The 16,771-nt window shown below is 41.4% G+C and overlaps 1 protein-coding gene across 8 annotated transcripts in view; it reads left to right on the forward strand.

Moving 5' to 3' along the window:
• Positions 1–16,771, forward strand: part of CACNA2D1 (calcium voltage-gated channel auxiliary subunit alpha2delta 1) — an 856,738-nt gene that overhangs the window by 641,331 nt on the left and 198,636 nt on the right. For all 8 annotated transcript variants that reach the window (XM_040343442.1, XM_040343444.1, XM_040343443.1 and 5 more), the window contains one exon: positions 15,468–15,626. In XM_040343442.1, coding sequence (XP_040199376.1) covers positions 15,468–15,626 — 159 coding nt within the window. The remainder of the gene's footprint in view (positions 1–15,467; positions 15,627–16,771) is intronic.

The following is a 16,771-nucleotide window of genomic DNA, read 5'->3' on the forward strand; positions in this document are numbered from 1 at the left end:
AAAGTGATTTATTAAAAAATACTTTTCTGACATGCAGCTCATCTCTGCTGCATGGCTAGAAAAGAACTGAAGAGCTTTCCCTGAAATGTAATATTTAGGTGCATATAAAAGGTTTGTTTTCTTGTAGTAGGTTTTTAATGCTTTTAGTCTAACATTATAACATATTGTGATTTGTGACGTAGTGGTGTACTGTGTTTTTTTATTGTTTTCAGTCATTTTAAAGTCTCTTTTAGGCTCCGTTTACACTGTTTCGACTTGTCATGCGACTTGAGTGTTCAAAGTCGCATGACAAGTTGCACCTCATTAACTGCAATGGAACTGTTATAATCTGTGAAATTTAGAAAAAGGCTCCTGCGCTACTTTGGGGTGACTTTATCGCGACTTGCATTGACCTCTGAAATCACGCAGGATGTCAGCTGTTAAAGGTGCATGACTTTGAAGCCGTGTAGATGTAAACTATGCCTTTGTGTCGCAATGGGCTTAATTCACAAAGCAATATTTTCCCTGTTAAAATTTGCAGTAAAATAGCTCATAGCGTTTTTTTAAAATGTTTTTGCAATTTACAAGAAAATGCTACTAAAATACAGCATGCAGTATTTAATCAAAATATGCTGTATTTATCTCATGAAACTATTCTGTATTTTATCTCTTGTGATATCTAGTAGGATTGATAGAGTGGAGAAGGATTAGAGCCCCTGTCAGTTTTTAGTGCTAATATAGTGGTAAAATGGTTTAAACCGTAGAAAAATGCCAACTCACAGGGAAAACAGGGATTTAGTTTGCACACATTTACAAATACATGCGTAAGCTGCAGAGGCCGCGTCATGGCACGCCTGTATTATCTGCAGTCCTAAAGTCCTAACTAACTACATTTTGAGAGCCTCCAATGTAGGAGCACATACTAGGAGCATATAGTAAAAGCATATAATAGCATAATAATAAGACTAGTAGGAGCATATAAGAATGGATAGATTGAGGGCAGGTATGCCTGGATGGAGCCCACCCCTGCTTAAACGCACAGGGGCGCACTGGACACCCAGCAAATATCACACAGGCGGCAAAGATGTCTAGTACGTCCCCTCATCAAAAAAAATGCTACAAACAAATGGAAACAGCCCCAACCTATAATCGGCCTTAACAGCAAGGAGCACATGGAAGGGCAATGCTTGTCAAACAACAACAATTGTTATTTGACATACATTTCCCTTTCATGTGCTTCTTGCTGTTAAGGCCAGTTATAGGATGGGGCAACTGCCGTTTGCTTGTACCCTCTGTATTTGTCCTGTTTACCATTATCATTGAAAGTGAAAATAACCCCTGAAAGTAATAGAAGGGAATGGGGACACTAGTTCTGGTGACCTGAGGGGCCCCAAGATTCCCTTAAATTGCAGGGATTTCCTCTCACTTCCTGTTGTGGCAATGGGACAGGAATTGAAGGTAACACAAATAACATAAGAAAAAAAAAAGAAAAATGCCCATGTTCTTCTGTGCGCACGCAAACAGCGATCGTCAAAAACATCAGATCATGGGAAGTAATTCTAGCACCAGACTTTCTCTGTAAATCCAAAATGCTGCTAAAATATAAAAAAAGATTAGCCCCAGTCTTAAGTGATTCATTACCAATTCTATTCCTTCAACATAAAGCGCTCCATGCAGTATAAAAAAAAAAAACAGGTTGGGCGGGACATCCGGTGACGCCATGTGTGGCCTGTGTAACACAGCTGCAGTGCTTCCGGGTCTATTAACAATTTTTATACCATTTACACGTGAGTGCAATGGCTGCGTTTTTAACTCCTATATAATAAATAAAATGGTATTACACAATGCGGGTTCCCCGTCTTGTTCCCTTATCTGGTATTTGGGCATACAAGTCCGCAAAAGATGAACAAAGAACACGGGGAGAGAAGAATTGTGGAGGAGAAGATAGAGGTGGAGGAGAAGCTGAACATTGCTGCCATGACCCGGGAGGGTAAAATCCACAAGCGTGTTTTTTCTTTTGTGCAAAAAAGCATGAGGTCAATATATCTGGTGAATGTGTAGGAGCACAGAGTGTTGCATGAAGCGCCTGAAGCACTAAGAAGTTATTTATGCACTGGAGCACTTGTTTTTTCAGTGAAGCACTTTATTTTAAAGAATTAGAATTAGTGATGAATCACTTAAGATATTTATATTTTAGCAGTATATATATATATATATATATATATATATATATATATATATATATATATATATATATATATATATATATATATATATATTTTTTTATACTTATAGAGGTATATGTACAGATTTGTATTTGGTATGCAAAGGTTTAGGACAGTCCTGTGGAACAACTATTATACTGTATGTGTAAAAAAATACTGATTGTTACATGTGAACAAAAAGTGCCAGAAAAGGCTCAGGCGGTGGTTATAGTAGAACTATAGGAACACTTATACCTTCACTTCCTGTCTTCCTGTCCTATAGTCAAAACAGGAAGCGAGAGGAAATCACTACAAATTAAAGAAATACCTTGGTATTCTTGGTAATTGTTAAGCTTCGGAAGCGTTGCCAAATCATTGCAATGGGCAGGGGCGTTTTGGGAGCGCTGTATACAGTGCTCCCAACCCGTCCCCAACTTTTACGAACGTCTCGCAAGCGCACCGCCCAGGTGTGAAAGTACCCATTGTAATGAATGGGAGGCAGTTTTCAGGTGCTTTACAGGTGCTAATTCTAGTGCCTCAATGTGAAAGGGGTCTCAGTATGTCAGTATGCCCGAAATAATTATTTTTAGTAAGTGGCTCAGGCTGTTTTTTTGGCCCCATCATCAGCAGGCAGCGCTGTCAGGAGCTTCCCATGCCATTTTGCATAATTTCTCTTTTTTTTCTGCTCTGTAATACATACTTTTCTGGAGCCTGTTTTAGATTTCTATTGACTTCAGAGATTTTTTTGGAGGTTTTCAATTTTTTTTTAAAGTTTGGATGAAGAGTATATGCTAATCACAATGCACTAATGTTTTTCTTATTGTTCAATAATTATAATAACAACTATCTTATTATTATACAATTTGTATACCCTTACTTTTAAGTTTGGAGTATGCAATTAACAGCACATCTTCCTCTGATTAAGAGCTTGCAAAATAAATCAATACAAAACTGTTTTACAATTATAGAACACAATAGGATTTTCTTCAACAGCTCATAAAGTGTCACTGCTGTGAGTGTTACAGCATTTGTTTACTTGTTCTTAGGCATTTCTTTCTTTGAAGCTAGAAAAGGCAACACAAGGGTTTCTTACATACAAATATAGCAATTTATTTACCACATTTATCTAATGTTTTTCCAGCTCAGCTAAATTGCACATTGTCAGCAGGTCAGTAATTAATATAAATTATCTAAATTATGTTGCTCAGGCAATTGGATAATTTGAGATAAATTACTGCAAGTCACCTAAACACGATTAAAATAATATGGTTTTAAGGTGTGCTTAAGTGCTTAACTGTTTATGCAGTTTTAGAACCTGGGAATATGTAGACTTGTACAGCTGCCTAAATTATGTTATATATATGATAAATGCAGTGACTGAAACTCTCCTCAATCTGAAAATGATATTTTGCTCATTATTCTACTAAGGTTTTTTTGTTTTTTCTTTGTTTTGTTTTTTCTTTAAGGATTTGTTTCTAATTAACTCAACCTCCATTTAACCCTGTTGTGTCTTTTGTTTTTGTTTTTGTTTTACTATTACTATGGGAATTGTTTATTAGTGTAGCACTGACCCCCGAAGGAGCTGCTGGTTTAATTTGGGCCTGCACTCTACTAATTAACCCCACTAACTTGGCTCAATCCCCTTGGCACAGCTGTGATGCAATGCAATACAATACAATGTAAGACAATACAAAATACCTGTATTATAACCCCAGGATCCACTGACTGCATTTGGAGTGAGAAAAAACAGTACGCCACAACAACTGGATACTTAACCAGAGATATATTTTACTGTGAAATATGCAAATAAGTGATTACAATAATTGTGCTGTCATCCCAACGTAAGACGACAGCACAATTGATTTAAACATAAGCTATTTGAAAACAGTATACATAAACATTTTATACCTGGGAGCTCCCCCTACTTTATTAGCTATGCGTGAGATCTCACTTAAAGTACTTGGTCTTGGATCTTCTTTTCTTCGCTAGCTAAAGTGATTTGTAATCCACAGTTTTGATGAGTCAAATTGAAGTGAAAATGCTCCTGGTGTAACTGCAACAACTATTTTAAAATCGCTTGAAATGTCAAATTAGATAGGCCTCAAGCTTTCTCAGTTTCAGTTCCTCTGCTCCTCTGTGGAACTATAAATCTCAGTGAGGCCTGTATATGAGTCTAACTGTGTGTAAACTTTGGGTCGTGACCCGCTCACCCACTGGATCGGAGCTCCGGGTAGTAACTTTTGTTCAGGGTCCTGTGACTGCAACTTGCTTCTCCGTCAGCTATGTTCAGCTCCGCTGGATGGATCCGGTTCGCTGATGCTCGGATGAGTGTCTCTCGGTCTCTGCAATCCGGCCACTGTCCTCTAGCTCTCCGAGCTCAGACTTTCGCTCCCCAGCAGCTCGGCATCCACCTCCAGAAGGCTTTTGTTTTCACTCCTGTCTCCCCTCGTCTCCAAGGCAACCAAAATCCTCCACCCAAAACATCTCTCTGCATTACCAGTATTTGGGTCTCTCCTCGTCTCCAAGGCAACCAAAATACTAAACAAAACATCTCTCTGCATTACCAGTATTTGGTCACTAGATGGCTCCAAATACTTAAACATAGCAATGTCCATAGACGTTGTATTAAAGTATGCAAACACACATCAATATACAAGAATGTCAGCGCTACACACTCCCCCTACTTTATCTCTTTGGTCCTCCAAAGAGGTTCAAATTGCTAACTCTATTCTGCATTTTAGCCTCTATACGGTTATACAATACAGACAGAGGAGCTTCCCACCAATTGTCATATGATGGGGAGCTATCCTGTGCACTCACAGCTGATACTACTGTGTCTGGTACAGATGTGCCAAGGGGTGAGGTGGGGTTGTCCCTTACTGAATCAAAAGTAGAGGGACCAGACAGTTCAAGGTTTCTTTTGCTGACAAACTGAGATGCTTCAGAGCATTCGCCCAATGTATCATAAGTCAGTCTGCGTGGTGGGCGAATGTCTCTCTTTGCTCTTTGCACTTTCGGGGTATCCATTCCTTTTTGACAAATGTCGTCATCCCTCCTCTCAGTGACTAAAAATGGAGAGTAAATAAGAATACTGGGCTCTTCTGCAAGATGAGTTGCCGGCACAAATTCTGGGGCCTCTGCCCTGAGAGTTCCGTTATTATCCTCCTCTACTTCTGAAGAGATATCAGCATCTTTTTCTGAAATTTCCGGAGGCCACAGCCAACTCATCTCCACTTCCTCATCTTCATCTGTAGAGGGTGCAGGCTGAGATCTGGTTATTGGCCTACACACATCTGTGGATGTGGATGGGAATTCCTCCTCTGTGCTTATCCTGACTGCCTCAGTGAGAGGTAAAAGGTGATTCCGATGCCAGGTTTTTATTGGCCCAGTGTTTCCTTCTGGCTTGATTTCATACACTGGGAGCCCTGGAAGCTTCCTACACACAACATAAGGCTGTGATCTCCAACGATCAGCCAACTTATGCTTGCCTGGGATGCCTAGATTCCTCAGCAAAACCCGGTCACCTGGTTGAAGATCCTGAACTCTTACTTTCAGGTCAAAGTTTCTCTTGTTCCTGTTGACTCTGGAGTTCGAGGTGGCTTGAGCCTGCTCGTAAGCTATCTTCAGGCTCCTCCGCAGCCTATCCACATACCCTCTATGGGAGGTCTCTGATGTGTGATCCAAGGAGGAACCAAAAGCCAGGTCGACTGGTAATCGGGCTTCACGGCCGAACATCAATCTGTAAGGTGAATACCCAGTGGCGTCACTTTTGGTACTGTTGTAGGCATGAACCAGTGCAGTAATGTGTTTACTCCAATGGGGTTTCTGTTCCGCAGTCAACGTCCCCAACATATTCAGGAGAGTCCTGTTGAACCTTTCCGGTTGAGGGTCCCCTTGTGGGTGATAAGGAGTAGTCCTGGACTTTTGTATGCCTAGTAGATCCAACAGTCTTTTTATTAATTTGCTCTCAAAGTCCCTTCCTTGGTCCGAATGTATCCGTTGAGGTAAGCCATAATGGACGAAGAACTTTTCCACGAGAGTCTTTGCTACTGTGGTTGCTTGCTGGTCTCTAGTAGGAAATGCTTGGGCATAACGGGTAAAGTGATCTGTTACCACCAAGATGTCCCCCTGCCCACTCAGATCGGATTCCAAACAAAGAAAGTCTATGCAGACCAGGTCCATTGGTCCCTGGCTCTCCAAATGGCCCATTGGGGCAGCCCTCTGGGGCAATGTCTTTCGTTGTATACACCTGAGGCAGGAATGACAGTAACTCTCCACTTCTTTCCTCATGTGAGGCCAGTAGAACCTGTCCCTTACTAGTTGGAAAGTCCCCTCGGCTCCCAAATGACCATGATGATCGTGTAAAGCAATCAGTACCCTCTCTCTGTGCTTTTCCGGCAAGAGCAGCTGCCACTTTGCTTCTGGATCATCAGAGGGGCCCCTTCGGTAGACCACCCCTTGTTGCAACTGCAACCGATCCCATTCTTTCAGTATCAGCCGGGCTTCCTTCTTGGGGCTCTTCTGCAGCACATCAGACTGTTGATGTTCCAATGCCTTCAGCACCAGCCCACACAGTGGATCTTCCTCCTGATCTCTCCTGAGATCCTTTCTGGATAGCTTGGGGAGACCCTCTTGTACAACCTGGGAGACGTTGCAATAGCACCTGGGTACTCCCGCTGAGGATACTCCCACTTCTTCAGCTCTGGCCCCACCTCTACCATGTAGACTTGTCCCTTCACAAAGGGCTCTTACCCCCTCTGGAGTAAGTTGAGTCCAGTCTTCTGATGGATTTCGGGGGTCATGAGGCCTTCTTGATAGAGCATCCGCATCTCGATTACCAACCCCTGGTCTGTACTTCAGGCTGAAGGTAAATGCCGAGAGAGCAGCTAGCCACCTGTGACCGGTGGCGTCCAGCTTTGCAGTGGTGAGCAGGTATGTGAGGGGGTTGTTGTCCGTCTTTACCACAAATTCAGCCCCATAAAGGTAATCCTTCAACTTGTCTACCACTGCCCACTTCAGAGCCAGAAATTCAAGCTTGTGAGTCGGATAGTTTCTTTCGGCAGGAATCAAACTTCTGCTCACATAGGCGATCGGCTGCAGATGCCCTTCATGATCTTGATAGAGCACTCCTCCCAGTCCGTCATGGCTGGCATCCACATGCAACTCGTATGGTTTGGCAGGGTCTGCATAGGCCAAAACCGGAGCAGTGGTAAGGCTCCACTTCAATTGTCTGAAGGCTTCCTCACATCCTGGAGTCCACTGGTCCTGGATGGACTCTTTCTTCCTTCTGGGCCCTTCTTTTGGCTTCCTTGACTGATCTGGGCTTACACTAACTTCTTCCTGTTTCTTCAGGAGCTCAGTGAGTGGGTGGGCTATTTTAGCGAACCCCTCCACGAACCTTCTGTAGTACGAACAGAAGCCTAAGAATGACCTGAGTTCAGTCACGTTGGTGGGCCTTGGCCAAGAAGTGACAGCTTCTAACTTCTTGGGATCGGTTGCCACTCCCTCTTCAGACACAATGTGTCCCAGGTAATTCACTGAGGGCTGGTAGAACTGGCATTTTTCCATAGAGAGCTTCAGACCTTCATCATGAAGTCTCTTCAGGACCTTCTCCAGGCGTTCTTCGTGCTCTTCCAACGTTCTTCCAAATACTATGACGTCATCCAGGTAAACTAGTACTTCAAGTAGGTTCATGTCACCCACTGTTTTTTCCATCAACCTCTGGAACGTTGCTGGGGCCCCAGACAGGCCTTGCGGCATTCGGTTGAACTCAAAGAATCCGACTGGGGTGATAAAAGCGGTCTTCTCTTTGTCTTCAGGGCACATGGGGATCTGATAATACCCACTCTTTAAGTCCAGCACACTGAACCACTTTGCTCCCGACAGGCTCTGCAGAGCATCCTCTATCCGAGGTGTGGTGTACTGGTCAGGAATGGTCCTCCGGTTCAGGGTCCTGTAATCGATACATAGGCGTAGGGACCCGTTCTTCTTCCTGACCACCACTATTGGGGAGGCATAAGGACTCCTGGACTCCCGGATAATGCCAGTCCTCTTGAGTTCAGCCAGTTGTTCCCTCAAATCTTCCAGATCTCCCAATGGGATTCGCCTAACCCTTTCACGAAACGGCTTGTCTTCCTCCAGTCGAATTCGGTGGGTGGCACTCTTTGCCAAACCCACATCAAATTCACTTTTTGAGAAAGCTGCCCTCCATCTCAGAAGTTGGGCTTTAGCTCTTTCTCTCCATGCAGGAGTAAGAGGCGTATTCTTTGGGCAGAATTCTTCTACAGGGATTTCTGCTGCTGGTCCTTCCGTCGAACCACATGCTGCGACTGGAGTTGCTGGGCTGACCTGTCCTAACAGTAGTCTGGCTGGCACCCTAACTGGCACAGCTGCTGTGTTGCGGACACTGACTGGAACTTTGCCGTGAGTCCTCTTCAATGCCCTGGTGGGCAATACTTCAGGGATAAGTTCTAACCCCTTTTTTTCTTCCTGCTTGTATTTTCAAGGACAATGAAAGGTCCTGTTTTTTTCCAGCTTAACTTGACGGAGGCTCTCAGGCAGACTACTTCACCTGGCTGGACTAACCTCTTTTCCCTATCCAGGAGCCAGATTTTTCCCACTCCCTCTTCAGGAGCCTCTTCCTCCTGTCTAAGGTCTCGGTATGTCTGGGCCAACATTGGATGTATTTTAGTGGGGAGGGTCCCCTTCTGCAGCACAAGCGGTGCAAGTAGCCTCCTCACCAAGTCAGTGTTCGTCCCAATGATGAGGGAATTTTTGTCAGCCCCTGGGGGACGAGGGCACACTATGGCCAAGGTGTCAAAAGTCTCAGCCTCTCCTGCTGTACTTGGGTCGAAGGTGAGTCTGACCGGCAGGTAACCATCATATGGGAAGTTCGGGGTGCCTAATCCCCATATCTCTAGTTCCTCCAATTTCTGTAACGGCAGGTGCTTGAGATGTCTGTCATAGAAATCCCTGTAGAGCAAGGTTACTTGGGCTCCAGTGTCCAGCAGGGCTTTCGTATAAATCTCCTCTACTTGGATGGGAACAATTGGGGAGGGTCCCACTAGCTTGGGGGGAAATCCACTGATTGCAGTACCTTTGACCTGCCTGGTGGCTTGTACCTTCACCTTTGGTTTTGGGGGTCTCTCTCTTTTCCCTCCTGGCTTGTTGGTGACCTCAGTGGTCAGGGGTATATGAGTCGGTGTGGAGTTTGCTATTGCGACCGGGCGCCCAGTTGACTCCTTCACTGGGGCCCTCTGAAGTTTTTCCCCCAGTTGTTTGGATTTTGTTTCAGTTACTGGGCTTGGGCACACTCGCCTGAGATGTCCTACTCCTCCACATTTGAAGCAGACTCTCTGTGTTTGTTTCATAGGATGATTAATGGTAGGAGTCTCTGGAGCCTTGAGTGGCAGGACTTCTTCTGTCTGGGGTTTCACCAGACGAATCATCAACATGGTCATCATCTCCAGTATTTCTTTCTGGGTTTGGAACAGCTTCTCCAGTTCAGTCTGACCTATGGGTAGGTGGTGAATAGGTGAAAGCCATGATCCCTGTTCAACGCTTGTTGCCAATACATTAAGTTCCTGAGTGTCTGAGGGGACACCTATCTGCTGTATTTTAGCACTTGTGGTGCTAGGAGGTTGAAGTTTCCCCTGTTTTTGGTCCCTCTCAATCTCCATTTTATCCGCTTCATTCACTTTCTCAATGAGGACCTCATCCGGAGTTGAGGGATCTTCCAAATATTGCTTCAGTTGTAGCTTGATATAGTCACTCCTCAATCCCGTAGTCACAGATCTCCTAAATTTCCTCCTAACTAGCTCGGCTCCAAAATGCTCTCCATTTCCTTCTTCCTTTGATGTGAACAGCAGGCGGTCCTTGAGCTCAATGGCCCGAAATAGGAAGTTCTGAGGAGTCTCTCTATTATCCTGTGTCATATTTATCAGTCGATGAAACAGCTCAGTGGCATCTTCCTCCTCATAATAGCTTTTCAGTATCCTCTTTAGCTGGTTCAAGGTCAATCCACTCTTCCTCTCCAACATGCCCCTAACACTTGAACCTGGGCTGATGGCATGGATTACAGCCTCTCTAATTTCCGATTCCAGATATCCTTTCTGTAGCCCCAACTCTATTTGGTGTAGGAGGCTGGTGTAGGACAGTTTGTCCTTCTGCCCTCTTTCTCCTATCTGGCCGTCAATGTGGAAATCCTTCCGGATGGTTACTTCCTGCAAGCGGCCCTGGGTGCGTTTCTTCAGTACCTTCCCAGTGTTGGGCGTTATCTGGCCATCTTTCTGGTCCTCCAAAATGACACATAACCCATTAATGCGTTCAGCTATCATACTGGAGGTCTCCTGAAACCTCTCCTGTATGTTACAGTACTGTCGCTTCAGATCAGCCAGCTGTCGTTCTGCCAGTGATTTAACAGCAGCCTCTGCTTTCCTGTCTAAAGGTTCTAACTGCTTTTGACTGGGAGAGCGCCCTTCATGTTTGCTGGGGTGTGTCAGATGGAACTCTGTCTTTTCGGACAATTTTATACTGGCACCGTGGAAGTTTTCAGGGACATCCCGTTCCCACTCTATCAGTGCATAGGTGCAGTCGGTCCCAGGATCGGGTTTCACTGCGACCACGTAAGCCTTACTGTCCGGGGACAATGCTTGTACCACCTCTTTAATTTGTTTCTTTCCCCAGTCGCTCCCTGGAAGTTCAATGACCACGCTCGCTTCTGAGCTTGTCCCTTCTGCTTCGCACCATTGGACTACTTTGATGGGGTCCATGATAGCGTGAAGGGGCGGGCTTGCTTGTAGAGTGACAGGAATCCCGGACGAGCCCCCACGTGTAGCACTGACCCCCGAAGGAGCTGCTGGTTTAATTTGGGCCTGCACTCTACTAATAAACCCCACTAACTTGGCTCAATCCCCTTGGCACAGCTGTGATGCAATGCAATACAATACAATGTAAGACAATACAAAATACCTGTATTATAACCCCAGGATCCACTGACTGCATTTGGAGTGAGAAAAACAGTACGCCACAACAACTGGATACTTAACCAGAGATATATTTTACTGTGAAATATGCAAATAAGTGATTACAGTAATTGTGCTGTCATCCCAACGTAAGACGACAGCACAATTGATTTAAACATAAGCTATTTGAAAACAGTATACATAAACATTTTATACCTGGGAGCTCCCCCTACTTTATTAGCTATGCGTGAGATCTCACTTAAAGTACTTGGTCTTGGATCTTCTTTTCTTCGCTAACTAAAGTGATTTGTAATCCACAGTTTTGATGAGTCAAATTGAAGTGAAAATGCTCCTGGTGTAACTGCAACAACTATTTTAAAATCGCTTGAAATGTCAAATTAGATAGGCCTCAAGCTTTCTCAATTTCAGTTCCTCTGCTCCTCTGTGGAACTATAAATCTCAGTGAGGCCTGTATATGAGTCTAACTGTGGGTCGTGACCCGCTCACCCACTGGATCGGAGCTCCGGGTAGTAACTTTTGTTCAGGGTCCTGTGACTGCAACTTGCTTCTCCGTCAGCTATGTTCAGCTCCGCTGGATGGATCCGGTTCGCTGATGCTCGGATGAGTGTCTCTTGGTCTCTGCAATCCGGCCACTGTCCTCTAGCTCTCCGAGCTCAGCCTTTCGCTCCCCAGCAGCTTGGCATCCACCTCCAGAAGGCTTTTGTTTTCACTCCTGTCTCCCCTCGTCTCCAAGGCAACCAAAATCCTCCACCCAAAACATCTCTCTGCATTACCAGTATTTGGGTCTCTCCTCGTCTCCAAGGCAACCAAAATACTAAACAAAACATCTCTCTCTGCATTACCAGTATTTGGTCACTAGATGGCTCCAAATACTTAAACATAGCAATGTCCATAGACGTTGTATTAAAGTATGCAAACACACATCAATATACAAGAATGTCAGCGCTACATTAGTATATGTAGTAATATATAAAAAGCAATAAAAAATTCAAGAATTTACCATGACGTAATTTTCAAAATTCTTTAGCATGTATTGTACCTGTTTTGACAAAACTGGCACATGCTAAAGTAATTTACAAAGTAAGTGAATGTATATTCTTTAATCGTTTGTCGTCTGGGCGCTTTACTGTATATAAATGATTGGATGACTCACTCCTGTATGTGGGGGGTTTATTAAAACATCCTCCCACTAGGGGACATGTTTTCCGAATTTACTTCAGACAGCTGTAGTAATTAATAAGGCAGTGAAACTGATGAAATCACCTGTGCAAAATAATGGAACGCCTGAAAACATGACCGGTTGGAGTCACTTAAGGATGGAGTTGAGAAACATTGGGGTCCAGGGCCAATGAAATTGGCTCTGTACCATGTGATCACTGTTAACAATCACAGCGGTCACAGTTGTAAACAAAGGTTGCATTCTGCAGTCTTCGCTGTGTGTTTTGCTCTCATGGTCCCAGTGTCACCAGACCAGTGTAAGTCAGCAAATGTTCCTCTGAGAGACCAGTCCCAGCCATCACCTGCGAACAACTCATTCCTGGAGGCACAGGGACTCTTTTGTTCATCTTTTGTTCAACCTTTCTTTACTTACTGGCCAGTGAACATGTCACATCTGGGGTCAGCCATGTATCAATTGACTAGGCTTGCTGGGCTTATAGGAACTAGTATAGCTATAGGTGACGCTACACTAAGCAAAACTCCCTGACCACTCGTACAGAGGCAAGCATTACAGTACACTGTTTTTGATACAGGAGAAGTAGCAGAATAAGATTTTGTGTGAAACTATAAATATGCCCATGATGTGTGTTATAAATATGGTAGAAAATTGTGGTCGTGTACAAAACTAAAAATTCTTTCCACGTTTTCCAAAAAATAAAATAGTCAAAAGACTTAACATGCCTCTTAAAAAATACCTTGGGGTGTTTCAGGTGTATACACTTCAAAATGTTGTAATTTTGTAAGTGTTTCTACTGTCCTGGTTCCCAAGGGCCTCCAAAAAAGTAATAACTAGTTAGGAAATTAGATGCGTAATTTATGCCCCTTAAAAGCCTGAAGGTGCTTACTTGGATTTGGGCCCTTCTATGCAGATAGGCTCCAAGAAAGCCACACATATGTGCTATCCCCTTACTCAAGAGTAGTATGAGAATATGTTTTGGCATTTAAATCTAAGTATGCCCATGATGTGTGGTAGAAATGTCTTATTAATTTCAAATTTTTTGTAAAACAAAATACAATTTCAATTTTCTTTCTACATTTTCCAAAAGCTTATGGCAGGAAACATGACATCTTCAAAAAAAAAAACCCATGCCTCTGAAAATGCTTTGAGGTGTTTACTCTCCAAAATGTAGTCATTTTGTGGGTGTTTATACTAACGAGGAATAGCAGAATGTGTTTTGGGGTGTAATCCCACATATGCCCATTATTTGTGTGAGACATATCCTATTTATTGACAACTGTATGTAAATGCATTTTCTTTTTCTTTCTTCATTCTTGAGAAACTTTAAGCAAAAAAACATGATCTTCAAGAAACTTACAATGCCACTTATTAAATATGAGAGAGGATCTTCTTTGCAAAATGTGTCATGTTTTGGGGTGTTTCTCCTGTCCTGGCACTTCAGGGTCTGAAGAATTGTGATAGGTAGTCAGGAAATTAGAATCAAAATGCATGCCTCTTGAAAATCTGAAGGTGCCTCTTCGGATTTTGCTTGCATCTCAACAGCAAAAAAGTCTCACATGTGGGGTATCCCCATACATTGGAGGAGTTGGGAAATGTGTTTTAAAGTGTAACTGTAAGTTTGCTCATGCTGTGTTTTGGAAAAATATTGTTAAAATTACAACTTTTTATAGAAAAATAAAAAATATTCCAAACATCTGTGGCAAAAAATGACAACGTAAAAAAAAAAAAAAATCACCATGCCATTTAATAAATACATTGGACTGTCTACTTTCCAAAAAGGGGTAATGTGGGGGGTATTTATACTGTCCTGGCCTTTTAGTTGTCAAGAAATTAGATCAGTCAGAACATCAGGTTTAATAAATCTCAGATATATAGATTGTAGACTCTATAATTTTCACACCGACTTAATAATATACACTGATTTGGGTTATTTTTCCCCAAAAAATTATCATGTTCACGTTGTCCTACATTTTTGAAGAAAGATTATTTGTTTGCCAACTTTTAGAGCAGAGATTAGGAGAAACTGTTTTTTTTTTTTATTCTTTTCTATATATAGTAAAACAATATATAAAAACAAATGTGATTAAGTACCACCAAATGACAGCTAATGTATATTTGGCCAAGCAAGAGAGTGACATTTGTACAAAAGGTTTAACATTAGGATAACAATCTTTATTTTAATCCACGTGATTGTAGATTTATAGTCAGATTTGACTCAGCTAAAATTAGCTAACACATACATTAAAACAGGAATCTTTATATTGGTATATTAACTAAAGTAGAGACAGTTATTTTTAAAGCATCATTGATCAAAATTGTAATTGTTTTTATTTCTATTTTCCATGTATTAAAAATAAAATAATTATTGAAAGATGATACCTGTTAGCATGGCCACACAGGAAAGTATTTGGTAATTCTAACCACTGCATATGTACGGCAGCTGTATTTTAACAGAAAGAAACACATTTTAGACTTTAGAGAGAGAAATAAAACAATTCCTGTAGTGCATAGTTTTTAGCAGTTATACAAAAAGAGATGCAAATATATGTATCTGTGTTATCCTGTCAGAAATGATATGTTCTCCACAAAGTTCTGTTAAGAATGTCTTCAAATTTTGATTATATAATAAAAATGAAACTCTTTTATCTTGTAAAGCAAAAAAAAAATTTGGAAAGGGCAAAAACTCTCCCTGTTGACATTTATCATTGTCTAAGTTACATGACGTGGGAAAGAAAAAACAATGAAAGTGCAGATACATAGACTTAAAAGTCAAGCTTTACTTTAACTGAAAATGAATTAAAAGTCTCAAATTCCAGGAACCATGAATATTTTTTTTTTTTTTTTATGCTGAAGTGTATTTCTGTTATTGCTAACCACAAACTACTGAAAGGAGTCCTGCTTACTTGATATAATTTCATGCAGCCAACTACAAAAATTTTAACGCACATTTAAAAATCCCTGATGCCCTTTTTGCTGTTTTTAGTCCAGGTCTACAGAAATATGCTGGGGCCAATGTCTTTCGTAATTTCATGTTCTGTTTTGCCAGTGACTGCATGAGTGTTATTTATAAAGAATCTAGGTTTATTAGTTGCTTTAGTCATCAACATAATTTTTTTGTTTTAGTTTAACAGCAATGCCCATGATGTCAGCTGCTTCCACCATCTTGTCCAGGCAAATGTCCGCAATAAAAAAGTTCTGAAAGAAGCAGTCAATAATATCACAGCTAAAGGGACAACAGACTACAAGCAAGGCTTCAAGTTTGCGTTTGACCAACTTCGAAATGTAAGTATTCCTGTTCTCAAGTAAGTTCCAACGTTGTCACAGCCTGTGAGCTAAACAAAAAAAATGAGTGTATGTGACCACTTTTCGGATGGCAATTTACTGTTTATTGTCTTATTGAATGCTATTCAGGAAGGCATTTGTAGCTAGCAGTGTCCTTTTGTGTGAACATTTTATTGAAATAATTTTAAAGCTATACAACAACTATGTAGAGAAGAATATGATATACAGTACATGGAATATTTTAGGTTGTTTCCTATGTGCATGTGATTTTTTTTCTTTTTTACATTGTAAATATTTGTATTTATTTGTATTCATTCCACTGAGATTTTATGTTACTCTGTAGATAACTATTCAAAATGACAGCATCCCAAATACATTTAGTTATTGGTATTTTTTACCTCCCCTCCTGTTCTGGCAATAACTATGGAACTTTTGATTTTCCATTACCTCCTGTCTTGGTGACAGTGGTCACTAGGACAAACAGAAGAGGTAAATCTTCCTATCAGAAACACAAATAGTGATATTAAATCTGACAGTGGTTGTAACCCCTCACCTCTGTATCTAAAAAAATAAATACAAATTGACTATATGAAACACTTCAATCCATATACAGACAGACTCGGTTAAAAAATGTCAATTATTTAATGAATAATGCTTAAGTAAAAATATTTCATAATAAATAAAAAAAAAAGTAGATCTATTGGCATTTTATATTTCTAGCCTCTATTTTTATGTTTGCAGGTCACAAGTGGGAAAAGTTGAAAGCATACTTATTTAATTGTTTCTTTGGTCATTTCTCATTCATGGGGACAGAAATAGATGTAGAACTTTTCTGATTTCCCTATAGGATGTAAAGGATTTATTTTCCAAATGCACATTCTTCATTTATAAGAGATACACTTATTAGTTAAATAGTATTGTTACAATTTATCTTACAAAATGAAGAGGAAGAGAAGATGTGTGCACGATTATGGACCTGATATATCTGGGGAAATTAAGATACGAAGAGTCATGAGCTCTCGGGAAATAGAGATAATCAGTCTTTGCTGGAACCGGTTATATATGACTAAATAATAATTTGACATTCTATATATCCTCTGAGGACAGCTGTTCTGCCAATAAGAAATATTACTTTTCATTAAGCC

This window comes from Rana temporaria, chromosome 3 (genome assembly GCF_905171775.1).
Source record: "Rana temporaria chromosome 3, aRanTem1.1, whole genome shotgun sequence".
NCBI classification, from domain to species: Eukaryota; Metazoa; Chordata; class Amphibia; order Anura; family Ranidae; genus Rana; species Rana temporaria.